Below are 13,357 nucleotides of genomic sequence, written 5' to 3' on the forward strand. Positions count from 1 at the left end.
AGAAACCACCAACTCTTTCATTTGTCGATAACATACATGAGGCCCCATCTTCATTTTACTGGATAATTCTGATCTAGAATTAGATACTATATTGGGCTCAGGAGAATGCCTGTGATTACTTTTTATTTATTTATTTTATTTATTATTTTTTTATTTTTCTAAATTTATTTTTATTTTTTAAATTTTATATACATGTTGTTCTAAGCCAAACAAATTCAATACATTGAGAAAGTCTGTGACAAATAAATTAGAAGAGTCATCAACATGGTTAATAAAATCTAATTCTATCACAAGTAAGAGTAATTGATAATAAAAAAAAATCATGCAAAAAATCTGATGCAGATGTTGGGGTTGCACACTTAATTTTAAAACCCAAGTGCTTCAAAACTACAGATTTCAGCCACCTTAATGGGACAGAACTTGCCCTGTTTGAGAAAAAATTGCAGATAAACCTCCACCATGCCCATTCACAACTAAAACAGTGATCAATGGTGTGCATAGTTCACAAATCTGACATGCACGCCTTGATTTCAACCATTTCTCTGTTTAAAAACATAAAATGATAAAAAGAATATTGTATTCCTTCTAATTTTTCCTCTTGATGATAATTTCTAAAGCATTTGACAAACACTAAAATCAGCTTCTTGGCTGTTCTAAACTAAGTGCAATCTCAAGGCCAAGAGTGAACCTGCATGCTCAAAATGTATTTTCAAAAAGATTAAAAATATTTGCCACTTGGAGTGTCAATATCTAATGATAAAAGCTTCTGGATAATATTTATTTCTGTGTCAGTCTCACAGTGGAAATATTTAACATCGCTTAGTCAGGTTATTCATGTATGTCAGCTGGTTTCCTCAGTATCACATGACACTCAACATTTTAAGTTCTGCTTTCTTTCCAGGGTTTTCCATGCCTCACACTAGAAATTCATCCAGTTGTACATAAACAAATGGCTTACTTATCTGAATATCTCATGATGCCTAAGAGCAGTTAAAGGGAAGTAAAATATTTGACAGAAGGTCATTGGTAAGTGTTGTGGTTACAGTTGCTACATGACTTGTCCTCATTTACATATGAATGACAGCATTGAGGAGTGGGTGATACATGAGTGGCACAACAAGCATACTTATTCTATGCAGGATGTAACAAATGACTGTATAGTAAACATCTAGTACAAATTGTTAGTTAATTTTTCTTAAACCGCCACTATGAGACTCAAACATACATTGCACACACACTCCAGCACCCATTCAGACCATGCATATGAGGCGTGTGTTTTCGTATCTGACGGGAAGCAGGGAAAAGGAAGGAGCCTAGAGAAAACATAAGAAATGAAATGCCAAAGAGGGGCTTAGTTCACCACAGTATGTTTTTTTTCTGGGGCCAAGCGTATTTTTTTCTTTGTAATGAGAGCTCCTCGGGATGGGTGATATGGCCAAAGCCTTGTATTAGGATATATATTTTTTGGTATCATGATAACAGTATATGTTACAATATAGTAATTGTTCCTTAAATACAACTAAGAAGTGGTTTAAAATAACTAGAGACAGATCAGTGGAAGAGCCATCAACATGTGAGCGTTCAGTATCAGCCCAAGGACACTTTAACATGTAGACAGCAGAGGCCAGGGATTGAACCAATGACCTTCTGACTGATGGATGACCTGCTCTCCCTCCTGAGACACAGCTGCTCAGGACAAAGGCAACATACAAGTGTAGGACCTCCACAGTCACCGTCAGGACAACTGAGACACTGTTTTCATTTCTCAAAACCATTCAACTGAATTTTTCTTCTTCTAAAGTTTTACATCATTATAATGAATAAAATAGGATTTCAGCCAGGGGCAACTTGAGAAAAGACAGCAGCGCCTACATTTGCAGAGAGTATGGGATTTCCACAACACGTTCCTACAATTGTTTAACAACAAAAGCCTTGTCAAGAAATTAAAGATTTCTCGCCATTGAAATGTTGGAAGATTTAAAACCCGAAATGAACACAGGGAGTGTTGATTGGTACTAGCAGTGTATTGCAGTAACTTTAAAAAGAGAAACAAAGCTTAAATCTAAACTATTGTTAACTTGTAACATAAGATCAGACAACATAACCAGCACCAACTCGTTACTGATGAGAGTTCTCTCCCGTGAATGTTGTTCAGAGGAATATAGCAGCGCTGTTGCACAACTGTCAACTTTAGCACATCACAAGAAAACAGAGGTAAGCACCATGCTGGAATACTGAAAAAAAGCGAGTGCTGCTAATTAACTGCTAGCCCAGTGTTGCAGTGACTGTCCACTGATCACTGCAACCAGGTGACTCAGCTGGAAAAAAAAGAGCTGTCAGCTGGTAGAAGAGCTCAGAAAACTGTGGTGGACACAGCACAGAGTGCACCACATAATTAGCATGTGAAAAATACAATCAATTCTGAGTTTCAATGACACTCAAACTATCTTTCATGCCTTTATTTCGTCATGGATGGACTACTAAAAATGGTCTTTCAACAGGTATAAATGAGAAACTAATTAATACACTCAAAACTGCACAAAATGCAGCAGTCAGCAGAAAGAGTACACACCTTTAACTCCATAGTGGTTCTGCTCCTTTGAAACTACTAAACTTGGCCAGTTATCCATCAAACAACCACCACCTCAACAAAGCAATCACATTAATGCAAGGCACAACCAAGGAATATATTAAAAGAGTATGTCATTCATGTGGCACAGTACATATGTCATCGTCAGACTTGTTATGTACATGGTGTGTTATGCTTGTAGCTGCTAATGTAGCCTTGAGCTGCAAGTCCCAAGCACAAATGAGGAGTGAGCTACAGAGGTAAGATAAGCTCACTTATTTGTAACTCCACACATTTTTTCCAATTACAAACTTGCAGTCTTCAGTCCCAACTGACCCTGACGCAAGAGACCTCATGTGAGGACATTTATCAAACCTAACACCGCTCCTTCTAAAGACAATGAAGGCTTTATACAACTAGTTTCATACGTGCAGTAGTACTCCCCAGCACTTGGAAACGCAATTTAATGTGTGAAATCAGTGGGGTTCACACCGATTTATTCACCAATAATAAGTTTAAAGCCTCTCTTTTACTTTGAAATATCAACCATTAATTTGGGCTTATTAGAGAAAAGCAACTAAGGCATTTTCTATACTTTTAATGTGATCATTTTTGTTTTTTGTCATTAGGGATATTCTTATAACAATTTCTTTGTATTCATAAAATAATCCCTGGATGTTGGTGATCAGTAATCAGAGTGATTATTTCTGTCCCAGAAGTAAACAAGGTTGGTGGTTTCACCTCATTGTGGGGCAGCCCGGCAGCAGAAAAAATCGGGATCTTCTGTCCCCTGGCAATGCTGTTCATGCCATCAATGGCTGAGATGCCAGTCTGGATCATCTCCTCAGGATAGATGCGGCACTGAGGATTGATGGGCTGACCTGGAAAACAGATAAGATTCCATATTTACACTAAATGTTATAAAAATAGGAGATATCAATAGATCAGAAATATTTGAAAAAAACCCACAATATTTAATTTACAATATATCAAGATGATTTACATTATTGCAGTGATTACACTATTGCAAAACAGATGGGGAATTTATTGCACCAAGCCAATGTTTGTGCAGTCACAGCCCAGAGGTGTAGGTAGGTCTGTGTGTGGTGGCTGAATTATGGGAAAAGCAAGGAGAGCAGATTAAAGGAGTCTGTGTGTAAACACTAAAATGAGGCAGAGAATTCCGTAGAATTTAAAAGTCGAAACAAGAAATAACTTCTAGAAATGAATTAATTTTCGGAATAAGAAGTACTTTAACTCCCGTCGCCTGAAGTCTCATAGCCCTGAATTCGAAACTTTACTCGCTTCAATAGTTAGAGTGCATGAAAGACCACAGTTTCTCTTTTGTTGTAAAGAGTTTACACCTAAACAGTTATGTGCCCCACTCTGACTCATTCTGCCCCACACACACTAACGTAATCTGAAGCGAACCTGAAACTTGCATGAAACTTGAACTAAAAGGAAGGATAGACTAGATTTTCTGAATTGGAGCTGTACCTATCCATAGCCATGTCAGCAACAGTACTGTAGTAGTACTACAGTGTAGAGTGCAGTGTACAATGTAGTTCAGAATGACAACAGAAATGAAGATGATAATGCAAAGTTTAATTGATGGGAAAATTATTATCAAGGTAAATGAGTATGTACAAAATAAATGTTTTTTTTTGGCTGTGTACATTCTGACTTTCACTTCATAGTATCAAGTCTAAAATTCTTAGTATAGCAATTTGGCAACAGTGTTATCAGGTGCTCCAGCATAAATCTAAAGAAGAAGCAAGTTTATTTTTCTCTGTTTATTATTCAGAAATATGCCTTTTTAATTATTTTTAATAATCATTTTTTGCAAAACCATTCCTTTCAATGAACAAAAGAAGCCAGTGCTCTCAAATGTTATATGCTGTTTAAACCCAAGCAGGCATACAAAAATGAATAAAATACTCTAAAATTGGCAAGAATTTTCAAGTCAGGACATATGTGATTAAAGAATTAGTAAACAAGACTGATAGTTTTTTTGTGTCAATTTGACACATTTTGGCGTGTACCAAAAAGTATTAAGGTTCGATACTTATCCCTGGTGCTCATACAGTGGCTTGCGAAACTATTTGGCCCCCTTGAACTTTGTGACCTTTTGACACATTTCAGGCTTCAAACATAAAGATATAAAACTGTAATTTTTTGTGAAGAAACAACAACAAGTGGGACACAATCATGAAGTGGAACAAAATTTATTGGATATTTTTAACTTTTTTAACAAATAAAAAATGAAAAATTGGGTGTGCAAAATCATTCAGCCCCATTGAGTTAATACTTTGTAGCGCCACCTTTTGCTGCGATTACAGCTGCAAGTCGCTTGGGGTATGTCTCTATCAGTTTTGCACATCGAGAAACTGATATTTTTGCCCATTCCTCCTTGCAAAACAGCTCGAGCTCAGTGAGGTTGGATGGAGAGCGTTTGTGAACAGCAGTTTTCAGTTCTTTCCACAGATTCTCAATTGGATTGAGGTCTGGACTTTGACTTGGCCATTCTAACACCTTGATATGTTTTTTGGTGAACCATTCCATTGTAGCTTTTGCTTTATGTTCTGGATCATTGTCTTGTTGGAAGACAAATCTCCGTCCCAGTCTCAGGTCTTTTGCGGACTCCATCAGGTTTTCTTCCAGAATGGTCCTGTATTTGGCTCCATCCATCTTCCCATCAATTTTAACCATCTTCCCTGTCCCTGCTGAAGAAAAGCAGGCCCAAACCATGATGCTGCCACCACCATGTTTGACAGTGGGGATGGTGTGTTGAGGGTGATGAGCTGTGCTGCTTTTACGCCAAACATAACTTCTTGCATTGTTGCCAAAAAGTTCGATTTTGGTCTCATCTGACCAGAGCACCTTCTTCCACATGTTTGGTGTGTCTCCCAGGTGGCTTGTGGCAAACTTTAAACGACACTTTTTATGGATATCTTTAAGAAATGGCTTCCTTCTTGCCACTCTTCCATAAAGGCCAGATTTGTGCAGTATACGACTGATTGTTGTCCTATGGACAGATTCTCCCACCTCAGCTGTAGACCTCTGCAGTTCATCCAGAGTGATCATGGGCCTCTTGGCTGCATCTCTGATCAGTCTTCTCCTTGTATGAGCTGAAAGTTTAGGGGGACGGCCAGATCTTGGTAGATTTGCAGTGGTCTGATACTCCTTCCATTTCAATATTATTGCTTGCACAGTGCTCCTTGGGATGTTTAAAGCTTGGGAAATCTTTTTGTATCCAAATCCAGCTTTAAACTTCTCCACAACAGTATCTCGGACCTGCCTGGTGTGTTCCTTGTTCTTCATGATGCTCTCTGCGCTTTAAACAGACCTCTGAGACTATCACAGTGCAGGTGCATTTATACAGAGACTTGATTACACACAGGCGGATTCCATTTATCATCGTTAGTCATTTAGGTCAACATTGAATCATTCAGAGATCCTCACTGAACTTCTGGACAGAGTTTGCTGCACTGAAAGTAAAGGGGCTGAATAATTTTGCACGCCCAATTTTTCGTTTTTTTATTTGTTAAAAAAGTTTAAAATATCCAATAAAGTGTGTTCCACTTCATGATTGTGTCCCACTTGTTGTTGATTCTTCACAAGAAATTACAGTTTTATATCTTTATGTTTGAAGCCTGAAATGTGGAAAAAGGTCACAAAGTTCAAGGGGGCCAAATAGTTTCGCAAGCCACTGTAGGTACACCTGTCTGTCATGTCGTACATGTAACAAGTAACTGAAGTAACAGATATACTGTCAGCACTTTTTATTGAGCTGTATCTTTATGAAAGAAGTTACCTACACTTCATATTCTATTGTTTCTGTTAAGAATAATAATAATAACATATGGCCATTATATATTTGTTGAATGTTATTGACTATATAATGTTGTCAATATCAATATAAATGATTTCATTTGTATTGATGAATGTGCTGATCCATTTAGTTAAGGAAAACATCTTCAAAAAGAACAGAAAGATAGCAGGTTATGGAGGTTTTACCCATGATGTCCAGGTAGTCCTCAGCCAGAACACTGGGCCCACGGTCGATGGGTTTCCCTGAGCCATTGAAGACCCGCCCTGAAAAAAATTTTTTTTTTATCCACTGAGCCAAGTAGAAATCAAGTCTACCATTTGATAAATAACAACTATATGGTTTATCTGGAAGTTGAATTCAAACATAATTAATAAGAAATAAAGATAGAATGAAATTCATTAGATGACATTTGTAACCACATCTTATCTATTTTGTTTTGTGTCAGACTCTAAACAGACAAGAGTGGCTCTGATGCCTCTTGTCGAGTCTACAAGTAACAAGTACAAGTAATTATAAATTCATGGACGTGATTAATGATACTTCAAAAACAAAAGCAGGTTTACTTTCTGCCGCTAATCAAATATACATAACCTTGTGCTGTACTGAGATAATCACACTGATTGAGGCATTCAAGAACATTTAAAAAAGACTTGATTCAGTGCCGGTTTACTTTTACCACATAATAAAATGTAAGTAAAATAAACATTTTGAAGGAAAATGCATTATAACTTTAAACAGCATTCAACATGCTTTAAAAATGTCCACCTTGTGTTACAAAGAGTGATGAAAGGGGAACTGCACAGCTGTAAACAAAAAGAGAACTGTGGACAAATTAGTGTTACCATGCAATCTGGATTAAAGATTCAATGTCAAGATATAACATTTACCCAGCATGTCCTCCGACACTGGAGTACGCAGGATATCACCAGTGAACTCGCAAGCCGTCTTCTTGGCATCGATGCCTGATGTTCCCTCAAACACCTGAACAAGCAGACAAAACAAAAAAAAATTCTCAACAGTTTCTCTGCCATAGTTAGTTACAAGGGTAATCCACATTATTTAAGTTTAAACTCCAAAAAAAAGGTCAACAGTTACCACAGTGCCTTTGTGAGGCTGTACATGATCTACCGTATTTTCCGAACTATAAGCCGCTTCTTTTTTACATGCAAACGGCCCGGTGATGCGAAGAGAAAGACGCTAGTTTTAAGCGTAACTTTTAACAGTCATTTTGCGCATAATGCACACCCCCTCATCATGGAAAACACTCGAAGAAATGCATATGATGCAGCTTTTAAGTTAAAAGCAATCGAACTGGCTGTCCAAGAAGGAAAATGAGTTCCTGCACGTAAGCTTGGTGTAAATGAATCAACGGTGAGACATTGGAGACGGCAGAGTGAAGAACTGAAGCAATGCAAAAAGACGACAAAACCTTTCAGAGGTAATAAAAGCAGATGGCCCGAACTTGATGTGTGTACACTTGATGTGTATGTCATGTTACAATGTGGACACCTGTGGCTTATAGTCAAGTGCGGCCTATATATGTACAATTTTTTTTTTTTTTTTTTTAAATTTGGTGGGTTCGGCTTATACTCAGGTGCATTCTATAGTCCGGAAAATATGGCATATGGCAACAGGAAATGACATATTTTACACATTGATGTACTCCTCTTTGTAAGTTGACCAGGTCCATCTCATATGTAGTCAGAAAAGTCTTAAAATCTTCATGATGCTTCATTGTGAACATTGTGATTTTACATCCAGCAACATTGCTCTGTCATGGTGAACTGACACTTCACCACGACACAAGAATTTGTTGGTGAGGGGATCCAAAAACTTGGGAAAATTTGGACCATGTCTCAGAAGTGGCGACAACTGTTATCTGACATGGGTCTCAAGACTGGGTGTAGCAAAACTGATTGCTAGTGCACGTTAAAAAATTTCAGCAGTAGCCCTTGCAGAAAGTTTTACTTGGATGTGCAAAATTTGGCAGGTACACATCATAAAACTGTAAAAACTCTTTTGGTGCCATGCCATAAACACAACAGGCTGTTAGCCATTTTAATTCATTTTGAAATTGTCATACTTAAACGAACTTCTGGGAGGCTGAGCCAATTCACCTCAAACTTAGCATTTACAAAAGATCTAAATGTGACAATTTGTTGACTTTTTGTCTAGTGGTTTGGTCATCTGAATTTCCATGTTCCGTTAACCAGGTTGAACAGATCCACTTCACATGAGGTCAGAAAGATTTTAAGACCTTGATGACACTTTATTCTGAAAGCTGAGTTTTCATTGAACAGCAATGACTTTGCAGTGAGGTGATTTCAGTGTTTCACCATTAAACAAGAAGTTGTTGTAACTCAAATATACTGTCCAATCTGCCCACTTACTGGCAACAGGAAGTAAGCCTTGACAATAATCTTTTCATTTACAGTAAATTTTCATGGTATGGACCATACTTGAAAGACTGGAACATAATGTACATTTAGTGAGTGTTCTTTAGCACCAAATAGTGGACACAAAGTGACAATAAATTCCTTGGTGTGTGTTTCTCACCTGCACAACTGCCTTGCTTCCAATCACCTCCAGCACCTGCCCACTCCTCTTGGTGCCATCAGGCAGGGTCAAGTGAACAATCTCAGCATATCTGGGGAACTAGACCATAGAGATTGAACCCATTTTCAATGCAGCTACCTGGAATCTCCACTTATATCATCAATATAAGGAAACATCTGCAAATCTGAGCAATGATTTATTTTGGCATTAGCAGCACAGTATGACTAGAAATATGAAAAACATACAGCTTTATAAGAGTAGACCTTTCGAGCAGCTCTCTCACCTTCACATTATCCAAGATCACCAAGGGTCCATTTACACCAGACACAGTAGAGTAGGCTGAAAGAGAGTAGAATTCATTCTTTTACTTCAACAGGCCACAGGACATGAAATGACTCAGGAAATACTGACAATATCCCCTTTTCTTTGTGTTGCTGAAAGCAACCAAGGAAAAAGAAGACTACCTTACAACCACCTCTGTTAATAATCACAAGGTGACCTTTCATGATTAGATTTAAACAGCTTTTATGCACTTTCAGGCCCAAATGTCAAAGACAGGCAAATGTCAGGAAAAATGCATGAAATTCTCTTGTTCGCATGTAGTGAGTACAATTACATAAGCACGTGGATAGTTCTGATGAAGGTTAGTGGAAAGAAGCTGTGGTCTTCCTCAGGAAGAACAATAACAACTGCAGGAAAGTGCACTCAAAGAAATGTTGCTAGAATATGCTTAATGCTGAGTTTTACTGACACCCAACCTGCATTCACGCAAAAGAGAAGAACACGTAACAATTTTAATGTCCTTGCACTGGCTGCCCATTTGATTGATTTTTAGACACTTCTTATTTATTAAAGCCTTCATGGCCTGGCCCCCAAAAATATATACCCTAACTGCTGTCCCCTCAACCAGTGCACAGGCTGACATCCTCAGACAGAAACCTGCTGACTGTTCCCAGCTCACATATAAGCCCAAAGGGAACAGGGCGTTTGCTGTTAGAGCTCCTCTGTGGGCCAACCTGCTGAGGGACTATGGCTTGCTAAATCAGTATCTTCTTTTAAGTCACTTTCAAACAATTACTTTCATTGACAGGCTTTTTTTAAATTTTAGGTATTCATTTTATTAATAATATTTAATTAATATTTCTATTCTATTACAGGCCACAGTGCACTTTATTCTTGGCACTGCACCCACTTTACACTACCAGTCAAAAGTTTTAGAACACCCCAATTTGGGGATGGGGGCAGCTGTGGCCTAGAGGTTGGAAAAGTGGCTTGTGACATTAAACTGCATCATTTTCAATAAAAAATGGAAAAATTGCGGTGTTCTAAAACTATATATTTGATAGATAGATAGATAGATAGATATTATATATACAGTACTGTGAAAGTTTTAGGTAGGTGTGAAGAAATGCTGTAAACTAAGAATGCTGTTAAAAATCTAAATATTAATTGTCTATTTTTAAAAATTTACAAAGTGAGCAAACAAAGAAAAAATCAAAATCAAATCAATGTTTGGTGTAACTACCGTTTGCCTTCAAACCAGCATCAATCCTTATAGGTACATTTTGTAGGATTATAGTCAGGTGAGTCAGGTGTATGATTAACCAGTTATACCGAACAGGTGCTGATGATCATCAATTTCACATGTAGGTTGAAACACAGTCATTAACGGAAAGAGAAAGAGCTGTGTAGGAGGCTTAAAGGAGGAACAGCCAAACTCTGCTACCAAGGTGAGGCTGTGGAAGACAGTTTCATGTGGCAAGACTGAGCACAGCAACAAGACACAAGGTAGTTATACTGTATCAGCAAGGTCTCTCCCACACAAAGATATCAAACCAGACTGGGGTTTCAGGATGTGCTGTTCAAGCTCTTCTGAAGAAGCACAAAGAAACAGGCAACATTGAGGATTGTAGATGTAGTGGTCAACCAAGGAAACTTAGTGCAGAAGATGAAAAACACATCAAGCTTATTTCCCTTCGTAATCGAAAGATGCCCAGCAGTGCCATAAGCTCAGAACTGGCTGTCCGAAGTCTGGCCAGAAGTGATCTTCATGCAAGAGCTGCAGCCAAAAAGCCATACCTCATACATGGAAACAAGGCCAAGCGACTCAACTATTCACAAATCATAGGAACTGGGGTGCAGAAATATGGCAGCAGGTGCTCTTGACTGAGGAGTCAAAATCTGAAATATTTGGTAGTTTGTTCGCCGTACAGCTGGAGAGCGGAACAATAAGTTCAGAGTGTCTGCAGGCAACAGTAAAGCATGGTGGAGGTTCCTTGCAAGTTTGGCGCTGCATTTCTGTAAATGGAGTTGGAGATTTGGTCAGGATTAATGGTGTCCTCAATGCTGAGAAATACAGGCAGACACTTATCCATCATGCAGTACAGGGAGCCATATGACTGGCACCAAGTTTATTCTGCTATATTTGTTTTGTTTTTATTTTGACCTGGAGCCAGAACCTCTCTGTAGCACCACAATGTTTAATCCGTAAAGGCATGCTGTGATACATTATACCTATTAAAACAAAAAAGTGCAACTTCTGCATAACGGTTACTGCACGTGACCATATTGTGATTTCAATATTTTGATTATCTGCTTATCACTATTAGATATCTTGACCGTGAAGGCCAAGGTCTCTTGTGTGCAGAGGAGCCAATGTATGTTTCCAAGAAATCCACCGCTGCCTCCCCTGCCCATCACGTCCCTCTGTACATCTGTAGCCCTGGGGGTGAAATGCAAAGACATGGGGCCAAAGGGGTTGGGGGTGGTGACTGAAGGTGGCATCATTGTTTCCACTGAGGTTTCTATTGTGGTCTGGTGCTCCTCTTTATGTGCGAACTGTCAATCTCAGGGCCGACATCAAAGACACAAAGAAATTAGAGCAGATTGGTACTTACATAAAGCACTAAAGCTTAGCAGGGTGCATCCACTATGCCACTAATTAGCCAGAGGCCAACAAAATTACCTGTCAGTGCACTACAGTATTGCATACGCTTCCCAGGCACACCTGCATTTCACCCTCACCCTCTATAGAAAGACAGGCTGAGTGTGTGTGTTTGTAGTATGTTGGGGGGTGGAGTGGGAGATAGTGGTTTGAGGGTGGGCCAGAGACTATTGAGAGAATGAGAGAAAAGATGGCTCAAGAGTGATGATAAAAACCAAGGGCACCACAGATAGAAAAAAAATAAAAATTTCTCTCTAAAATGATTTTTACTCTAAACAGCCTTTTTTTCTCAGATCCTGCCTTAGGGCCCAGAGTCTGCTGAATGACTCAAGTTCTCACACATATTCTTCTCTTCTACAAGACCTTGGTCTGCAGTGGGGAGTGGTTCTGAGCAGCAGTAAAAGTTTTAATGCATAACTCTTACTATCCTTACTTGAAATGCGGAAAGCAATTTATTGAATCAGAACATGGTTTAATAATTGAACTAAAATTGATGATACGACAGCTGAACAGTAATTCAAATCTATGTCTAATCTAATCTATCTAATCTATGTAAACCAAAATCTGTTTTAAAAAATATATACATACATAAAATTGTTAGTAGCTACTCTCCTGCCTGTAAAATCCCTTAATACACTGCTGAGCAAGATGCATCAATCCAGATACAACACCCTGACTGCACTAAGCACAATGCAGGTGTTAACAATCAGTGTGTGTGAGTCACTTTATATTTCACTCTCATGCAACCACTACCATAAATCAAAAGTACCTATATCACCTTGATGAAGCCCTACGATTGCAATAGTTTGTTCTCAAGAGAATGAAGAGTCTGAAGATAAAAGATTTAAGATAGATAAAAGAAGATAAGGGGCATTCCAACTTTGATTTAACTGTTCGGGTTAATGAATTCATTTTTTTTTTCCAGCTACAAATCTACATTTTACGGTCAGGCAATACGACAGTGTGAAACAGTATAAATTTGTCAACCATCACTGATGTTTACAGTTTATTCTATGCTAACTCTCCATTAATGTCTGTGGGTTTACTGCAATTGTGGGCAATCTTTAAAAATCTTTAAAAGTATAAAATTAACAACAATAGGCTAGTTTAACAAAATATAATTATATATATATATATCCCCTCCTACTTTGTTCAAACATGATGTGACAAAAGCAGATCAAAATCACGTAGCCAGGCAGCTGAGCTTAAAATATAAAAATCATCAAATAAAGACAAAACACAAATAAATTGCTGAATGTCGTTCTCCGCAGATCAGACCATGGCTTCAAAGCTGTTTTAAGAATTTTTAAGGATAATTATTATTTCAGTGACGGACATCTTTATGTTTAAACCTCAGACAGCTCCACACACACAAACATGCTCTTATGAATATACCACCAATTTTTCACAATATTACATATGGCTATTAATTATAATAATATGAATAATCTGAATA

General features: G+C 38.1%; 1 protein-coding gene across 1 annotated transcript in view; it reads right to left on the bottom strand.

Annotated features, from left to right (window-relative positions):
- Nucleotides 1-13,357, bottom strand: part of atp6v1ba (ATPase, H+ transporting, lysosomal, V1 subunit B, member a) — a 45,721-nt gene that overhangs the window by 15,551 nt on the left and 16,813 nt on the right. The window contains exons 2-6 of the mRNA XM_046402020.1: nucleotides 9,241-9,296; nucleotides 8,958-9,056; nucleotides 7,289-7,382; nucleotides 6,587-6,664; nucleotides 3,311-3,450 (exon numbers count right to left, since the gene is read on the bottom strand). Coding sequence (XP_046257976.1) covers nucleotides 3,311-3,450; nucleotides 6,587-6,664; nucleotides 7,289-7,382; nucleotides 8,958-9,056; nucleotides 9,241-9,296 — 467 coding nt within the window. The remainder of the gene's footprint in view (nucleotides 1-3,310; nucleotides 3,451-6,586; nucleotides 6,665-7,288; nucleotides 7,383-8,957; nucleotides 9,057-9,240; nucleotides 9,297-13,357) is intronic.

Source organism: Scatophagus argus, chromosome 10 (genome assembly GCF_020382885.2).
Source record: "Scatophagus argus isolate fScaArg1 chromosome 10, fScaArg1.pri, whole genome shotgun sequence".
NCBI lineage: Eukaryota > Metazoa > Chordata > Actinopteri > Scatophagidae > Scatophagus > Scatophagus argus.